General features: G+C 39.3%; 2 protein-coding genes across 2 annotated transcripts; both read right to left on the minus strand.

Moving 5' to 3' along the window:
* Positions 1-340: 340 nt before the first annotated feature.
* LOC117634775 (glucan endo-1,3-beta-glucosidase, basic isoform-like) lies at positions 341-1,981 on the minus strand. Its single transcript, XM_034368989.1, has 2 exons — positions 1,857-1,981; positions 341-1,428 (listed from the first exon to the last, which is right to left on the minus strand). The coding sequence occupies exons 1-2, from the start codon at positions 1,945-1,947 to the stop codon at positions 485-487; spliced, it is 1,035 nt and encodes a 344-aa protein (XP_034224880.1). The 5' UTR covers positions 1,948-1,981; the 3' UTR covers positions 341-484.
* A 2,664-nt stretch (positions 1,982-4,645) lies between these two features.
* Positions 4,646-10,880, minus strand: LOC117634687 (DNA repair protein recA homolog 2, mitochondrial). Its single transcript, XM_034368874.1, has 8 exons — positions 10,655-10,880; positions 10,510-10,540; positions 10,218-10,435; positions 9,863-9,950; positions 7,869-8,041; positions 7,106-7,252; positions 6,853-6,987; positions 4,646-5,428 (listed from the first exon to the last, which is right to left on the minus strand). The coding sequence occupies exons 1-8, from the start codon at positions 10,748-10,750 to the stop codon at positions 5,147-5,149; spliced, it is 1,170 nt and encodes a 389-aa protein (XP_034224765.1). The 5' UTR covers positions 10,751-10,880; the 3' UTR covers positions 4,646-5,146.
* Between the last annotated feature and the right edge of the window lie 2,827 nt (positions 10,881-13,707).

Here is a 13,707-nt window from a genome sequence, read left to right on the forward strand (position 1 = left end):
GAAAGCAAAAGTTAAGAGAAAAGGTGTAATATATATATATATATATAACTACTACATAACTACTACAATTTAGGTTTGAAAACAGGATGAGTGATACAATATTACTGAGCTTTTGTAATTGACATATACATGTGATTGAAATTTACTTCCTAAAGAACCTAATCAACTAGTAAACTTCACCAATGGGGTTAGCTGGATACTAGCCCACGCCTTTGAAGTGCTCCCAAGTGGTCTGAATTCAAGTTTCCATGATACCCGTGTATGTGAGTTTTTTTCCTTCTCCTTCCTAACTTCGGCCAAAAAAAGAGAGTAGTAAACTTCATCATTATTATATTCCCCTTTAGCGACAATTCTGTATACATCACAAGACATTTGGCTTTTGCCTTAGATTTCATAAATAAATAAAAAACTTGCCCATACATCATAAGACACTTAGCTTTTATTTAGGGTTACGAGTAACCTTAGAACACTAGAGTTTCCGCCCTTAGTTGAAATCAATGTGATAAACAGGCTGTTTGTTTGGAAAGAACAGCCCCCAGTGTCTCTCAGTCTCTTCTCCAGGTTTCTTATTCTCATTAAACATGGCAAACATATAAGTCTCTAAGGGGACTCCAGGTCTCTTTGGCGTCCCTCCCTTCACGTGCTTGATCAAATTTGAGTTGTAAATTCTCGCATTCTCCTTCGTTGTCACTGCCCCATCCCCGCCAGCCGAGGGCCAACCAGTCTCTGATACGACGATTTCCAAAGAACCGCCTCCAGCCTTCCCTAATGCTGAGTAAGCCGCATCCAAGAGTGCATCAAACAGGTTTTGATACCCTAGCTGCCCATCATTCACTACAACTGAGGGAGATGTAAAAAGAGCATACTCAAGTTTAATATCGTTGCGATCGTCAATGTAACTGAAATACGGGTACATGTTAAAGAGTAACGGAGATTTGTTTTGCACTAAGAAGCTGATGATCGGATCCAGAAATGGACGATAGTCCTGCCGAAATGAGCCCTCTGATGGAGGGTAGGATTTTTCAAGAATTACAGGGTGAACCGCAGTGGAGACTTTGATTTTGTTTGCAAGACCAGCCTTAGAAATTGCATTTTGAATTTTGTCCATTGCTGGGCCAACAAAGGGTGCTTGTGAGGCTTTTACTTCATTTCCAACCGCAATGTATTTGAAATTGACATTGCTATAGCTTTGGACATTCTTTTGGACCCAATCATCTGCACTGGCTTGGCTAGAAGAAATGTCTTCAAGGCGCTCATTTTCTACACCTAGAATGAGCTCAATTGGGGAGCCTTGGAGGGCTTCGAGTGCGTCAAAGTTAGGAGCATAGAGCCTCATTCTTTGGATGTTGTATTGGTTGTAGAGAGCTATTACTTCTCTTGGTGGAGGTAAGTTGTCTCCAAGTGTTCCATAACAAACACCAATTGCTTCTGCATGATCGGATTCAAATATACGTCAGTTTTTCTTATTTTCGCTTTGTGAATAGAAATTTAATAGCATCCATATATGCTGAAAAAATTAAGTACATATATACATACAGGAGACAAGCGAAAGCTTTTAGACCATCACTTGTATCCGAACAAAACAAAAGTATGCTAAGGCACTACAAACTTGGAAGTCATGCATGCATATACAAGGTATACGTGTATATATGTAGTATATACTACAATTTAAGAGAAATTTTTGACCAAGTTCCGGTGATGTGCATGTTTTACATTTATATCAAATAAAAAATAATAATATAATAGAATTAAAGAAACAATTAACAATACTTTAAATAATAAGAAAAAACACAAAATAATATATTCCCATGTTTTTCTGTCTTCCTGTTTCTTGTCTATGTGAGAAAATAGACAACCTGTTGTGGCAAGGGTAGCCATTAGCAGACCACAAAGCAGCATTATGGAAACCATGGAAGGGCTTTTGCCAACTACATGTGACTTGGCCATTGTGCAAATTTTTGCAGGTCGAAAGTTGAAGTAAGCTAAGAAGGAAAGAGGCACTGCTTCTCCAAGTTCTGAGGTTCCCTCTTTATAGATGGAGCCAAAGACTCAAAGATGCAGTCCATGCTAATTAAAAAATTCCACCAAGAAATTACAAAACTTAGTACGGCTTGCAGAAAACGTTGCATTAATTAGCACGGTCCTGCCCGAAACACACCCTATTGGACTTTTCTTCCACAGAGACAAGTGGTGGAGACTCAACTGTATTTGTGTTCATGATATCTATAGTCTTCTAACCACGTCTCAATTTGTAGGCTCCACTCTCCATCACTAATGTGCGTTTAGACTATGCAAAATTGAAGCTTTTAACACCGTATACTCTATGCATATAGATGTACAGATTTTGATTTGTTCCCTCATATAGTATAAGAGTATACGGAGTGCACATATGGTGTCTATGATTGGATTGGATCAGATAGCTCACTCGATTTAAGATGTAAATAGTAAAGGAAGAAATTGAGGCAAACTTTCAAATCTTGTACAAATTGAAGGTATTGGGCCAATGATAATCCCCACATACACACCTTAACTAATCTCTTTTAACGCCCAGACACAATGAAAAATCCTTCAATTCTACCTTCATTTCTGACTTCAACTTAACTTGAATCTTGTGAGTTATCAATTTCAATCCAATTATAAGCACCAAACATGGCCGTAGGGTTTTACGTGTTCATAGTTAGTGTTTATGTGTTTTGTGTATATAGCTGTAGAGTGTTATTTGTTGGGTGAGGATGCATTAATTCTGGACCAAAACTGATAACAAAAATTTCTGAAATATATCTAATAGTCAAGCAAGCCATGATTATTAGTAATACAAATAAGAAAGAAAAACTCTAAGCACTATAAGTTGCATTGACTGACTTCATAGACTTGAATTAATGGTCCAGTCCAGGAGTATACATGTTGCTCCTTTCTTACGTTTAAATGACTTGAAATATTGAAATTGATCGCCAACCACCATCTGATGGCTCATTTGGCATTTTAGGCGACAATTACGGCTAATTAGCCAAATGTGGTTTTTAGTAGTTAGTTTGGCTTCTTGCCTGTGGATTTTTCCACTGGTAGCTGTAATCATCATCCTATTTTCCTTGTACTCGACTTAGATCAGTAAAGCTTAGTCTGCCTAGTCCGGTGGAAAAATGGCCTTGATTTACAGATCAGAGGTCTTATATTCGAACTCCAAATGCATCCTAGTTGTGTGTGCTTAAGAAATGCTCATTCTCTGTAATTTAGACCACCGTTTTTATTCAAAAAATAATAATAATAACAAAAATTAAGCTTGGCTTATGGACAATTTTTTTACATAAAAGTATATATACATAAAACTTGCCCTGGTGCATTGTGAATCGAAGAATATTCCACCAGGTCCTGTGGGTTTAGACCAAAAATAAAATTAAAAAAATAGTGGGAAATAGAGAGAGTATTTCTAGTCGTTGAGCCAAAAATTAAAAGAAATACGGTTATTATAAAGCATTAGGATTTTGCAGCACAAGTCTAACCGCTGCATTGTCTCCAAGTCTAACCGAAGGCAAGGGGACCTCGCTTTGATATGAAAGCCTCTTTTTAGGACACAATTCTTGTCCATATTTACATAGTTTAATTTTAACTTTTTTTTATATACAACAGCTTTGTATAAAAGAAAAGAAATTAGAAGGATCCCGGTTTTTGCCTCACTCCTCATTTCATATGGATAGAATTTGGAGGGCAAAACCTTTTAGAATTTAGAAACCACGGATGAACCAATTCACAACAATTATCCTTGACAAAATTTTACTCCCCTAATAAGAAATCCGACTAACTTTATATAGTTGGGAAAGGATTAAGCCTCTATACATTTGGCCATTTTACTCTCAAGTCTTAACAAGTTGTACAATTGTATGTATCACTTTCTGCTAGACTCATCAGTCCTCAAAGTTTTTTCTTTCTCTTTGTTTGCCGTTTACAATTTCTTCTGCGTCGATAATGGGTCTTCCCTATAAATCTCATCACGAAGAGGAAATCAACAAAAACATTCCCATGTTGTTCTTGCTTGGAGAATTCTCCGGGGAATCAAATCATGCTTGGTTAAACCCTAAAAACCACACCTCCAAATTTTGGCAACTTGAGGACCAAATGAGGTGTCTCACATCCGGGTTTGGTTGGTTGCTCATACAGTCTCGAAACACCTCCTCCTTCTTCAACCCCTTTACGCGTCAAAGAATCAACCTCCCATACCATGACAGCGTTATCACTGCCGTGGCGTTTTCAGCCTCCCCCACCTCCCCTGATTGCACTGTTTTCACCTATAGGTTGCCCAGCGTCTTTGGCGTCCGTATTGACACTTTGCTTGTGGGACAAGAAACTTGGACCCGTCATGTTTTCACGCGAGATCCAAGCTTCTTCGGTAGTTTGATCCAAGCAATGCTCCTATTGTGTGCATCCATATGGAAAAGTAGGCCTTCTCAAATTGTTTTTTTTAAATCACTCTCGGCCCTAAGCCTCCTTCCTTTTAGTGTTTCTACTAAAAAGTTGTATGATAGAAGGCACTATAGATCCTGAGAGGATCCTCCTTGTAATTAATTTTTGTTTTCAAAACAAAAACTAAAATAAAACTAAAAGATAATACACCAGACAAGGCATTAAAGATGGACATCTGATGCCAGAATTCACTTTGATTTTATATCAGAAAATGGGTGTGGGCATGCGCAATGCCTTCTGTCAGCTTGTATAGCAATTAGCTACTGATGATTTGTATTCAAAATCTGAGATACCTGCAAAGTTTCATCGGGATGTACGCTTCTCACAAACAATGTAGAAAATAAAGTCCAACTCATACATAATCAAGTTTCTATATACACGTACAAATGCACTGTGCTGCAATTTAGTTGACCGACACACCAGAGCGTGGCTCGATTATACTTGCATATGAATCATGATCACTGCAAGGTCATGGATGATGGAGGGAACTTCCAATGTCAATGGACTGGGTCACATTTAGCCTCCAAATCTTTAATAGAGATGTTACCGCCTAAACAGGAATGCAATCCATTGCAAATGTCATCACAAAGATCCTTCAAGCAGCATTGTGCCATCGGATGTAGCTAGGGCCCTCCAATTTCAATTTCACATTGAATAATGCTCTTCACTCGAGATCTCCATAACCCGACTATCTTTCGAACATCATTTTCCTTAAAATCGTAACTGCCTTGTCAAAAAGCGCATCATTTTTTGCCAGATACTGTTCAGCTGCATGTTCAGTACTAAACACCTTTCGTCCTATGAGGTAACTGCTTCCTTCTTTGGCAATGAGACCATGCTCACAAGCCAACTGAAATACCTCAGATTCAAGGCATAAGCCTCTCCCAAACTGTATCCCCAGATCAGCCTTCTTCATCGCAGGTGCTAATTTATTTTTCACCACTTGCACAGAAATCCCAAGACCTGTAACCTATAACAAGATGGAATTTATGATCAAATGAAAGAATAGAATTCCTCAGACGGAAACAGTAAAAAATCTGGCAAGCAAAATTTTAAAGTAAAGAGTAAACTAAAAGATGGAAACTTCAGTTACCATACAAATTGAATATCCATAGTGTTCTGCATCTGTTTATGGAAATGTAAATGCCCGACACACAATGCATTAAGGAGCTTTTACCACCACTCTCTAAGTAGCTCAACCTAATACTAAGCAATAGAGTTTTTGATACATCTACATAATTGTCAAGTGAAATGCTCGAAAAGTGGCCCTAAACCACATTAACCTGTGGAGGAATGACGACACCATGCTCTCTTGGTGCTCAACTTTCAGGGAAGGACACGAGATTGCACACACTGAAATTCATGGACAAAAGTATGCTTCAATTGCAGAAGCAAACTTTTTATTTTACTGCTTTCTCTTTGCAGCCCTATTGCATTCCATTTATTGCAGCATTGTGGTACTCTTCTTTACTACTCCAACTGCTCAGAACCAATGTTTTAAAGGGCAAGACGTTTTTGACCCCGTAAGGCGATGCATCTTCCTTTTCGAACATGTATTATTTTAATTAAAAACATACATAAATAATATAATAAAATAGTTCAATATAAGTGCTAACTGTTATTAAGCATAAAAATCAATCCCAGCATACAAGATATTCATTCAGTCAAATGATATCGTTACAAAAACAAACAATGCAATTATTCATACCACTTTATTTCTCGAGTGGAACGTGGGAGAGGAAGAGGGGGTTGTGCAGTTGAAAACTTAAGGATTGACACGGATATTTAGGCTGTTAGTATCGAGTAGGTGGGACTAGAGATGAAAGAAGAGGTTGTGCCAAAGAAACTTTAGTGTTTCAAAAATTAGAATAATGAAAGGCTGTTTTTTAAGCCTTTAAGTGAAACGGCAAGTTTCACTTTGAACCAGCCTGAACTAAGGCACTACAACTGCACTTTGAACAAAAGAAGTAGGGCACGAACACTCTTCTTCCTTGCCTCACTTACACATCAGCTGCAATTTGCAGCTCCTCAGCCGCGATTTGCAATGCATCTGACAGCGTCAGTGGTTTCACGTAAGTTAAATGGTAAGTTAGCTAAACAAAATGCTCGCCTCAAGGCGCACCTAGGCAATGCTTTTTAAAACTGTGCTCAGAACATCAAAGAAACTGGCTTTTTGCAGAGAACTATTAGATAGTCTTAACAGATATGCCGATATATTTGCCCAACAGCGATTTGACTGATCGAAAGAGACCAACAGCACAACAGCGTGAAGCATCAAGAAGCATTAAGCGCAGCATAACATCAATAAATTTGTTCACAAAATGAGCATATCTCAAAATAACCTTTGATAGCTTGTATGTATTCTTGTCATTACTAAACTAATAAAAGATTTACCTTATCCTCAGTCTTAAGCAACCGTGTCCTTTTTATTCTCAGTCGTACTGCTGCATAGAATCTCAAGGCATTTCCACCACAAGTAACCTCATCCATAGGTCCAAAATCTTGCCCTGCGCTTGGACTTGATCTAACCTGGATACCCAAAATAAAATATTAGATAGTAAACATCATTTCTCCTTCTGCAGCTTAAAAGACAGAATTTATAAGAGACAATAAATAGGTAAAAATGTTCAAGTAGGGTGGCAATAACCTGATTAACAAAAACGATAAGAGTTCGAGAACGGGATAATGAAGAATGTATTTTTCGTAATGCTTGGGTTATAATTCTTGACTGTGCATCTCGGTATGCACCATCAATTACAACATCAAGTTCGCACTGGGGGACCAGGGCAGCTACCTGAAATATCAAAGTATCCCAAGCAATAATTGTTAGTTTCTTTATCCGTGAAATACTCTAAAACGATTAATAGTATCATCTACATCCATGACAACACAGCAGCATAAATTCATCCCATTAAAGAAAAGGAAAGGGCAAGTCCAATAATGAACTCTCTAATTTACATCCAACAGTCAACTCAATTAACTTATCTTTATATATTTCATTAGTTACAAGTCGAAGAGCATTTCAGTTCCTAGTTTGTCTAATCACACCACGGGTATACCTTCTTTGATTGGTATTTAAAATACATCAATTTGACAATGTCACCTTTCCTGTTCATAACTTGATGATAGCATATCTTTGCCAAATGACAAAGGCTCCCTCAAACAGAGGGCTGAGCACCACTATCATGTATGTATAATATGTTTGTCTATATATCAGCATTTTTTATGCAGTTATTGGTGTTTAAAAACAGGTAGATGTGTCTTTTCTTCATGGACAATGGAAAGCAAAAGCTGGGAAGCTATGTTGGTAAGAGACATCCAAAATATCCAATCTCAACAAAGTGTAACATCAAAAGAAGCAAATTCTCCAATGAATAACGCCACAAGCATATTTAGTTTTAATCACTTACACTATCAACCACAATTACATCCAAAGAATCACTTTTAGTCAGAGTGTCAACCACATTTAGCACATTCTCAGCTGAACTGGGATGTGAAAAAAGAAGGTTTTCTGTGTTTACACCCATAGATTCTGCAAGTGAAGGATCCATTGCATTCTCTATATCAAGATACGCACAATATCCTGGCCAAAAGGACAGTCTGGTTAAGCAATTATAATAATGAACTGAAAAGAGGCGATATAGGGCAATATAATTATTAGAATTAAACAAATGGCTAGCAGGGCATATGATATACCAGCCCCATACATAACAACCAAATAAATGAGAAATAGGTCAAAACATCAAATGATTAGGTGAAAGTAATTAAGCCTTATATTGGTTTCATTTCTAGTTTCTAAGAGAGATGAACTACTAAGATTTTAACTGCCCTTAATATATATATATATATATATATGCGTGTGTGTGTGTGTGTGTGCGCTTTCCCTTATGAGAAAACTAAAAGAAACATTTTCTATCTAACTTGTATGAGACTTCTCATAATAGGAAGGAAGATTAGAAAATACGAAAGCCCAGGGCACTTAAATAAAATTTTACTAAATAATTTAATTTCACAGGAGTGAAGGAGATGCAAGAAAATTGCACATATTTCATACTCAAAATATATAAAATATACAAAACGATACACACACAGAGAGACAGGCAAATGGAGAAAGAGACCTTAAGATTGCATGGTTAGAGTAACATCTCTTCTTAGTAAGATATAGAAATTACCAACTACATTGTTCCACTGAGTAGTTAGTAAGTTCTAAAAGTTCAAGTATGAGGGTCTATACCAGATCACATTATAACTCTCTGTTTGTGCTTTGCTTTGAAGCATTTTTGGGTTAAATAGTGAATTTCATTAAGAGCACATGGTCTCTGTCAAGGACGGAGTCAAGAAGATGGCAAGCCTTATGGGTAAGTTGCATTCATTGTAACTTTTTCCTATAAAAAAAATACCAAGCTCTGTTATATGGAACAAGTGCCCCTATGAGTCACATATAGGGATTTGCTCCTACGAAGACAAATAGAAAGAAATGAACATAAAAACAGATACCATGAAGTCATTCAATATTTCTTACCAGGTGCTAGAATGAAATAAGTTTTCATGTAGGGATGTTTCAAATTTTCAATCAAGTAATACAGAGGAACATGCTGGTTGGAACATCCATTTGCAGATACAGGAATCTTTGAGGTTTTTCCATGATTTGAATGGTCATATGACTTGGGACCCTAATGTTGTTAATATGGAAATTTCCAGGTCTGTAGGCCTGCCCTTGAGAGAGATGTCGCAACAGTTTGCTAGGAATTTTTTAGGATCTTGATTCCTTTACAAAAAGTTTCAGTGCCTCCACTGCTCTAACCCTGAAGAAACCTGGACCTTCTCATTAAAGATTTCAGACCAAAACTTACACTCACAGCGTGTGTGAAGGGATAGTTAAGATATTGGCTAAAAGGTTGAGGTTAGTAGTGGGTGGAATACCCGTACTCTATGTGGTTGTGGTTACTCAATAAGTATCGTAGTAGCTCTATTTGGAAGGCTATCACTCACTGTATTATGTTGTATAAATGGAGGGAAAATAGTGTGGTCCTATAGAGTCCACCAATTAAAACTATATTATCCTCTCGTCCCTAAATCAATGGATATCAGTTTTGTATTTCATCTCATGTTCTACCATTCAGAAATTTCGGTTTTCTATAGATATATGCTCCTACTGTGTGTACCTTCATGTACTGGGGGCAATTCCCTTCTCTTCTATAAAACTTCATTTCCTTATGCAATATTATACACAAACAGAACAAAACTAAAGCATAAAATATTTAGTTTATGTACAGTGGATGATCAGAGTTTTACAGAGATGAGCAAAATGGCATCTTCCATGTTCCTTATCAAACTGAGTCAGTGAATATATTATTGTCTCCACTTCCTATACAAAGAATGAGACCACAAATTAAATACACACCTCCAAGCTTTTGAGCTTCCTTGATGATGTGAAGTGCAAGTGTGGTCTTCCCAGATGCTTCTTGCCCATAAATTTCAACGATTCTTCCCTGCAGAGGGCAATGTACATTTCAGACTAGAGTTCTAAAATTGACACTATTTCATCCATTTGCAGATAAAAAAGAAAATCACATGAATTCAATGCACCTATATTTGAAATTTTTAGTAACCTGTCTGTTTTCATCCTACAACAGGCCTGTATCAAATCCTACCATCATCAAGCCATATGCAGAATTTCGGAATTTCCGGGTAGATTGGGGTAAAGAGGTGGCTAAAATTAGTTTTAATGAAGAAGTAATAGGTACACAATTAACTACCTTTGGTAATCCTCCAATCCCAAGAGCTAAATCAAGCTTCAAGGAGCCAGTGGAGATGATCGGTGGACGTCTTGAGCGAAAAAACCGCTGCAAAGACAACATAGACTCTCTACCGAAATCGCCAGAAAGCCGTGAGAGAGCCAAACGCAGTGCAGCATCTTTTTCTCTTACTTTGGCATCATCATTATCATCACCATCCAGCAGACCATCACATTCAGCTGTGAACAATAAAGCATCAAAATTTCTGCACATAACAAACTCTAAATTCCAACGGAAGCAATGTGAAAATTACCAACGCAAGTTGTCGAATATCTTCTTCCTCTCTGGAGCAAAAACACCAAAACAATGAAAATAAATGTTACTTATTTTGAATTAAAAAGAATGTATTCTACTGTAGGTTTCTTGAAGAAAACAATCAGAGAGAGAGACCAACCAACCTGGTGGACGGAGCAGAGTAGAGAAGAGAGGCTAGGTTGCTTGAAGAAAGCCAGACCAAGACGTTGTGCAAGTAGAGGACGGAAGAGCAACCCCATTTCCTGATGGGTAATTTCGTGAATAAATGCGGTCTGAGGGTTTAAGAAGGAAGAGGACCTTTTGAGGGTTTTAGGGTTTTTGAGTTCTGAAAGCGTGGCGCCATTTCGGCTCTCTGCTCTCAAGTCTGAACTTTCCCCGCTCTACACATATTGTGCGTCTATGGCCTCTAGCTCTCTACAGTTGCTTCTTGTGGTTTTGGGCCTTAGCTGTTGGACCTTTTTTTCTCACCTTAGCCCATAACGACTCAAAATTTCCTTCTTCAAAATACTACTCATATATTGCCATTAAAAGATGAAAGTCATTGTGTATTTCTTTGTTAGGGTTCGGATGTAAGTTTGATTACGGTTTGGAGGTGAAAATTTATAAGTAAACTCGAAGGTGGTTGATTTCAATCGGTGGGTAGATTTAATTTACTTTTATGGCATGACTATTAATGGGAATCAAAATGAGAAGAAGAATTCTGATTACAGATTACTTACATGTTTACTTCACATAAATAAAGTGAGCGGGCCCACAAAAATTCAAGAATTCAACTCCTCATTTTGGAGGAGTTGGACTCTTGGAAAGGAAGGTAGTATTCTAATTCTAGGAGAGCTAACCTATCAGGAATTCATCTTTTTTACCCCTTATATCCTCACACAAATTTTCAAATTTTCAAATTTATCGTCCTTTTTTTTTTATTTAAAAAAAAAATTCAATTACCAAAACAAATAAAAAACCACACAGGCACGCAGGCTCGAAAAGATCAAAATAAAAGGAAAGAGGAACACGCAGGGGAAGACCATTCTCCCCAATCTTGGACGGCGGGAGATTATGACCCAAATTAGCAAGACCACTAGGTATAAAGTCTGCTTCCCTGTAAACATGTTTGCAAGATACATCATCACAAAGAGAACAAAGTAAGAGAATGTCCTGGATCAGAAGCTTGATACTTTAGTGGGGAGCTGCCACCTGATTAACACAGTCAATGATAACCTTCGAATCTCCCTTAAGCATAATTTTACGCCAACCCTTATGAACCGTATAGGCCAAACCATCCCTAAGAGCCAGACATTCTGCAACAGTAATGGAAGTTTGTCCAATTTTCTTGACACCAGCAAGCATCACATGCCCATCCCAGTTTCTACTTACAAACCCTGTAGTCGCAACCTCATTGTGAACTAAGCCGTCAAAGTTCAGCTTTATCCAACCAGTGGGAGGGGGCTCCCATTTAATGGAGGCAAGGAGTGATTGTTTTAAGTGGTGGTGAGAATTTTTCTTCAAGTAATTCACCCCAGTATGACTTGCCACATTCAACACTATGGCAGGGTGAGGGAAAATATCTTGGAAAATCTTAAGGTTTCTAGCTTCCCAAATTTGCCAACAAGGAAGGAGAATGTTAGAGAGGTTTTCAAGGCCTTGTTACTAGAAAGTGTCAAGAGTATTTTTTAGCCAATGTAACATATCCCAAGGTGGTGGAGAGTTTGCTTGAAGAAGGGTCGTGGTATGTGTTGATGCTCAAAATGGCTCGGCCACTATTTGAGTCCAACTTAGTGATTAGAGGTACTAGGTCTTCAGCAGGGAAGAAGGCTGAAGCCCTTGGATGAAATGGATTGGTAAGACCTGCAGAAGGTAAAAAGAGGGGAAGCAACCGTTAAGCTTCGGACACCGGTGTGGGGCCGGCCGAAGGCTCTCCGATGCCTAAGTCAGTTACAGGTAGTAATTCTGGCAGAGTAACAGTGAAAGTAGGGGAATGGTCTCTCTGTTTTACCTTGGTACTGTTCCCTATTTATAGGGAGGTGAGAGTGGGAGCTTTGCACAAAGTTCCAATGTGGGACTTTGTGCAAGCCGTTGTGGTGGCGACACGTGTCCTGGAGATTAGGTTTGGCATTTGGGAGCTTCGGCAGGTGTCCGGCACCTCGGAGGTGTGTCTTCCTTCAGGATGGGAGAAGGCGTGGTTGCCTTGGTGCTAGTCGCTTTGATGCTGGGTCTGCTCGACCTTGGAAGTGTGTCTTCCTTCGGCATGGGAGAAGGCGTGGTTGCCTTGGTGCTAGTTGCTTTGATGCTGGGTCTGCTCGACCTCGGAAGTGTGTCTTTCTTCGGCATGGGAGAAGGCGTGGCTGCCTTGGTGCTAGTCGCTTTGGTGCTGGGTCTGCTCGGTTCAATATGGTGTAAACAGTAGTCCCCCAAGTTCGCGGTCGAGAAGTAACTTCTGGGTTGGGAACTTGTGAGTTTTTGTAATTGTAACCGAGCATTCCAGCTTCGTTGGGAGTCGTAGGGCACTCCCTAGTCCCCCAAGTTGGCAAGCTAGGAGTTGCGTCAACACATGGTAGCTGGGTACCTGGATACTTGGGCATGTTACAGATAGGATGGGAGCTGGGTCCTTGGGGGAGCCAGACCTTCGAAGGAGCCGGGTCCGTGGGGGAGCCAGACGTTCGAAGGAGCCGGGTCCTTGGGGGAGCCAGACCTTCGAAGGAGCCGGGTCCGTGGGGGAGCCAGACGTTCGAAGGAGCCGGGTCCTTTGTAAATTTTGGAGAAAAAGGGATTCTTCCATAATTTGTCCTTGGCCCTTTCCGATCGGCAAGGCTCTAGCTATATTTTTTGTTGAGCTCGAGAGCTAGGCCATCAAGGGAGCCGGGTCGTTTGGAAAATTTTCGACTCTCCAAAATTCCTTCATGGCCCTTGCCGTTCGGCAAGGGTGTAGCCCTTTTTTTTTTTTTTGGAAATGGCCGGGCCATTTGGGGATTTTAAGGCACAAGAAAATTTTTCCGTGGCCCTTGCCGTTTGGCAAGGGTCCAGCTCCATTTTTTTGAATAGGAGCGAGGCCTATTTTGGGTTGGGCCTTTGGCAAGTGAATGGACTTGGGCCCAAGATGGGCTTCGGCATGTGTAGATGGGCTAGGGTTTGAGGAGAAGTAAAAAAATTTGATGTTGCCTCTTGCCGTTCGGCAAGAATCCATTCGGCATCTTTGGTGGAT

The sequence above is a fragment of the Prunus dulcis genome, chromosome 7 (genome assembly GCF_902201215.1).
Source record: "Prunus dulcis chromosome 7, ALMONDv2, whole genome shotgun sequence".
In the NCBI taxonomy this organism is placed as follows: Eukaryota; Viridiplantae; Streptophyta; class Magnoliopsida; order Rosales; family Rosaceae; genus Prunus; species Prunus dulcis.